The 5,375-nt window shown below is 34.5% G+C and overlaps 1 protein-coding gene across 1 annotated transcript; it reads left to right on the top strand.

The window, feature by feature from the left end:
- The first annotated feature begins 313 nt into the window (after nucleotides 1-313).
- On the top strand, nucleotides 314-4,272 carry LOC127085134 (26S proteasome non-ATPase regulatory subunit 11 homolog). Its single transcript, XM_051025709.1, has 2 exons — nucleotides 314-482; nucleotides 2,857-4,272. Exon 2 carries the CDS (start codon nucleotides 2,878-2,880, stop codon nucleotides 4,144-4,146), a length of 1,269 nt encoding a protein of 422 aa, XP_050881666.1. The 5' UTR covers nucleotides 314-482; nucleotides 2,857-2,877; the 3' UTR covers nucleotides 4,147-4,272.
- The last annotated feature ends 1,103 nt before the right edge of the window (nucleotides 4,273-5,375 follow it).

The following is a 5,375-nucleotide window of genomic DNA, read 5'->3' as shown; positions in this document are numbered from 1 at the left end:
AAATAGTTAATATTATATAAGGAGAAGTGTGTAGTTTTATGAAATTATTTTTCATTTTAACATGAAAAAATATTTAAAGAAATTAGAACAAGAGCGAATAATTAATAATAAAAAATATTAATATTATAAGATAAATAAATAAATAATAAAAGATAAAATAAAAAAAATATTGATGTTGCTTAATAATTAAAACGACTTACAAATTATTTTTTAAAATAATTTATAATTTGAGATGGCTTGATTAAAATCCAAATTTCAATCTAATTTAATATTTTTATACTGTATTAAATAAATTTATAAAGTAAGATAAATAAAAAAATAGACGAGTTTCTAATCGGAGGGACAAACTCATTTTGAAGAATCCCATCGTCCACTACCTCATTGCCCTAAACCGGAGTCGCACTGAACTCAACTCATCGCTAAGCTCGCCGGGAAACGCCTTCGTACGAAGAAATCCCATCGGAAACAGAAAGAAACCCCAGGTTTTTCCTTCCCCTATCTTGTAGAGGTTTCGATTTGCGCCGGCGATTACCGCCGCTGCAAAAGTCTACTTCCCATAGAATTGCGTTGCAGCAGATCTTTACTCTGCACTGCGATTCACAACATAGCTAACTACCTCTAACAAATCAATCTAGTTCGTATATATTGGATAATTTCATCGGATTTTTCACTAGACGAAATGATCTGTTTAGGGTTAGGTTTACAGGGTATGGTGCTAGGATCTCTCCATTTTTGTGTTTTCATGAATAAATTAAAATCAAAATGATTGGATCTACTGTATTGAAAATTTTGAAGACTTTCTGTAACCACCTGTAATGTATATTAGCATTTCATCCTCGTTCGATACCAGAAATTTGTTTGCATCAGTTAGTGTTGCAGAGTTTTGAAGCAGTTATGGAAACAGAGAGCCTCTTGCAAACGCGTGTCTTACATAGTTTAAGTTTTGGATAAAAGCATGACCTTGGATAGAACATTACAGCGGAAGTTGATCCATGTAGCCGACATCACTTAGGGATAAGACTTGGTTGTTGTTGTATTAGGTAAGGGGAGAATGTTATGCCTTCGTTTGATTAATGTGGCCGACCTTATTTAGTGGGAAATTGTTTGGTTGTCGTTATTGTAGTTGTATTAGGTAACTCTTGTTCTTGATTTTCTTTTATACTCTCTCTAGTACTATTTATAAGAAAAATAATAATTTTTAGATTCATTGTATAAACAATGTATCTGGTTAATATATTGTCCAAATACTTTAATTATTCATTGTCTTTAAAAAGTAAACTTTTTCTTATAAATATGACCAGAGGGAGTAACTACTTACTTCTTAGGCTGTTTTTGGTTTGGGTGAGGGTAGAAGGTTTGTGACTTAGATTGGACATGGAATATTTAGAATCAATCTTTTTAGCATTAAAATGAGGGGATATGAGCTTTTGTGACTAGATAGATTGTAATGAAGCTGCCACAACTAGGATAAGACGAGTGGATGGTGGCTCAAATGGTTCTTGGGGAATTGAATAGCAGCGACACATGGAAGGAATCAATTCAGTTAGGGAAATGCCGCAATATCCAGGAGGGAAAAAGAGCTAAAGGCACAATGGTACTAGCACCAAACCCAAGTATATAGAGGAAGTCTAAATAATGTAAAGGGCGTGGAATGAATGAGTCAAGTCTCTCTCCCCTCTGATATTTCTTCTATTTCTTCATCTACGACGCCTTCTCTGATTATTCTGCTTTGTTTGTTATAGCTTTAGCATTGTGATTGTGCCTTTTAGCCTTTATAAGGAAATTGAAATTCCACCTAGTCGGTATCATCAATAAAACAGTATTGCTCCCCTTAATTTGCCTTATAGGGTCATTACATAGATTATTATCCAAACACACACTTTAAATTTCATTTAGATTGGCGTTGCTGCTTCAGCTTGGTGACAATAAGACTTCCATTTGATTATGCCTTGGTGTCTGTTGAACAAAAACGACATACTTTTGCATATGACAATTGTTGACAGTTTTTATCATGATGCGGTAGTTAAATTGTGACTTTCTTGAAAATAGCTTTTTAAGAAAAAAAAACTCTGGACCATTAACTCTGGAAACTGCAACTACACTATATTTTGGTGGATAAACAGATGCGTTGATTATTATTTTTCATTGGAATCAAAACAGACCATTTAAAAGATTTTCTGAGGTTTGCTTGATCCAATTTCAACTCTGTATTCCTTTCTAAAATATTCCAAAGATTAGAAGTGATGTAATATTCCTAATATTAGCAGTGATGAAATATTCCGAAATATTGACTTCTTCATTTTTTGGTTTTTAGTTTGAAAGGAAATGTATTTGTTTTTCATGATATATGAATACTTCTCAACTTTTTTATAATGCATTTAATAAAATTTATATTATTTATTATTGTTGGATTTCAAAAGTGGCCATGTTACCTCTTTGCATTGACAGCTGCCATGTCACTTGCAGGGTCATGATAACCCTTTTGGCTCATGTCTTCAGTGATTACCAATTACCATTACCAATGTTGTACATTTTGCAATATTGATAACCATGGTTAAAGTTATATATTTAATTACTGTGACCAGTTTGAGACATACACATTCTGCCTCTCTAACCCATATGAAGAGAGAAAAGTATAAACCCTTTCAATTGGTCTCTTGCTCTTTTGTGCAACTCTCCTTTTTTTCCAGAAAGTAGTATCCCTTTGTATGATTAATTTATGAGCATATACAGTTTTTTAGGGAATAATAGCAGCTACAATACAATATAATGATTTACACTCACAAAGCTATTGCCTGTAATGTAAGAGCTGCTAGTTTAAAATCTTTCTCCTTATTTACAAATGTTTTCTTGCAGGGTTTTTTCCTAGCAGAAGCCATGTCTTCATCATATCTTCCGGCTACAACAGAGTCAATTGCACAGGCATTGGAGGCCAAAGACCATTCTGAATCAATCTCTATTCTATATCGTGTGCTTGATGATCCATCTTCTTCACCCGAAGCTCTGCGGATGAAAGAGCAGGCCATCACAAACCTGACTGACCTTCTCAGGCAAGAGAACCGAGGAGAGGATCTGCGTAGCCTTCTCACTTCATTGAGGCCCTTCTTCTCTTTGATTCCCAAGGCAAAAACTGCAAAGATTGTAAGGGGAATAATTGACTCGGTTGCTAAAATACCAGGGACATCTGATCTACAAATTTCACTCTGTAAGGAAATGGTGCAATGGACTCGTGATGAAAAGCGTACTTTTCTGAGGCAACGAGTTGAGGCAAGGCTTGCAGCGCTTCTAATGGAAACTAAGGAGTATTCAGAAGCTTTGACTCTACTTTCTGGGTTGGTCAAAGAGGTTAGGCGATTAGATGACAAGCTTCTTCTTGTAGACATCGACTTGTTGGAAAGCAAGCTGCACTTCTCATTAAGAAACCTTCCAAAGGCAAAAGCTGCCCTCACTGCTGCGAGAACAGCTGCAAACGCCATTTATGTTCCTCCTGCTCAGCAAGGGGCCATAGATCTTCAGAGTGGAATACTTCATGCTGAGGAGAAGGATTACAAAACTGGATACAGCTATTTCTTTGAAGCCTTTGAGTCTTTCAATGCTCTTGAAGACCCTAAGGCTGTTTTTAGCTTGAAATATATGTTGTTGTGTAAGATCATGGTGAATCAAGCCGATGATGTGGGTGGAATTATATCTTCTAAAGCAGGATTGCAATATGTTGGACCCGACTTAGATGCTATGAAAGCTGTTGCTGATGCACATTCTAAGCGATCCCTAAAGTTATTTGAATCCGCTTTGCAGGACTACAAGGCACAGTTGGAGGAAGACCCAATAGTTCACAGGCACCTTTCTTCCCTATATGATACCCTTCTGGAGCAGAATCTTTGTAGATTGATTGAGCCATTCTCAAGAGTTGAGATTGCACACATTGCTGAGCTTATTGAGCTTCCCATTGATCATGTTGAGAGGAAGATGTCTCAGATGATTTTGGACAAGAAGTTTGCTGGGACATTGGATCAAGGCGCTGGATGCCTCATCATATTCGACGATCCCAAGACAGATGCAATATATCCAGCCACTTTAGAGACCATTTCCAATGTCGGGAAAGTGGTTGACAGTCTTTATGTTAGGTCTGCCAAGATCATGGCATGAGCTCTCTTATTTTACTTCAGTGCCACATTACTTGATGTTTTCTTTTCCATGTTGACTAGTATATCATTTGTTTAGTTTCCTTTTGTTAAACTGAAATTATGAAAACCTTTTTCCTTTGGCGCAGAATTGAACATTTAGAATTGCTTATGGAGTGTTACATACAAAGGACTAGGAGGAGTGTGATTTTAATTAGGTTGTCTTTGGTTAAGAGGAGGGGATAAAAGGTGAGGGATGGAAAAGTGAATCTATTTTATGGCTCACAAGGAGAGGGAGGTGTTTTATAATTAATATAGTTTAGTCCTTTGTGTTTATATATATCTTTTTCTGGCTCATTGTTTTGATAAATTGCGCTACAACTATAGATATATAGTCATTTGAAAAAATTATAATTTAATTTATGCATCTAAATCTTTTTTATGTGAACAAAATTACTATATTTTCTATCGATTCAAATGTATTATGGTAGTAGTAACTTCCATATACAATTTTTTTTGTTAATATAACTTCCATATACAATTTTTTTTGTTAATATAACTTCCATTTACTCAGACAGATAGGAGCAACTAGAGCCGGCAAAATGGAGCGGGTCGAAAAGCCTGTCTATCATTTGGGCTTTTTTTTGTCTGATCTGCTGAAGTTCGAAGAGATTTTATCCTATCACCCCCTCGACGTATATCTCACCCTCAATTGCAGTGTTTTTATTATATTAATCCTGCATACTAAAAAATTATTTTACTGTTTTTAATCGTAATATTTTGAATTTTTCCAAATGTCTTACCGGATTTTTCGAACAAACTATCAAATTTTTACTAGTATATATTTTTATCGACAATTTCTATATTATACCGAATAGTTCTGTAAAAAAACATGCATTTTTACCGGTATTTTTCAATTTACCTGATAAAAACTCATTTCTCATTCAATTTTACCAGATTCTTTGAAAAATATGTTTTATCGACATGCATTTTTATTGGTGATTTTGAAAAATTCGATAAAAATACATATAGGTATACCGAATATTTCAAAACAAAAAAACGGTAGAAGAAAATATTGAGATGGTAACCAGTTGTTTTGAAAAATTCGGGAAAAGTTAGGTTGATTTTTTGATATTTTTATAAAATTCAATAGTTTTAATTTCTCTATTTTTTTTTCTTTTTTAGTGAGGACCAGAGGAAAGGAAGACACAATTGCTTATAGACAAACTGATATATGGTTTATGTCTAATATTG

The sequence above is a fragment of the Lathyrus oleraceus genome, chromosome 5 (genome assembly GCF_024323335.1).
Source record: "Lathyrus oleraceus cultivar Zhongwan6 chromosome 5, CAAS_Psat_ZW6_1.0, whole genome shotgun sequence".
NCBI classification, from domain to species: Eukaryota; Viridiplantae; Streptophyta; class Magnoliopsida; order Fabales; family Fabaceae; genus Lathyrus; species Lathyrus oleraceus.
The sequence above is the reverse complement of the archived record's forward strand: the minus strand, read 5'-3'. Positions and strand labels throughout refer to the sequence as shown.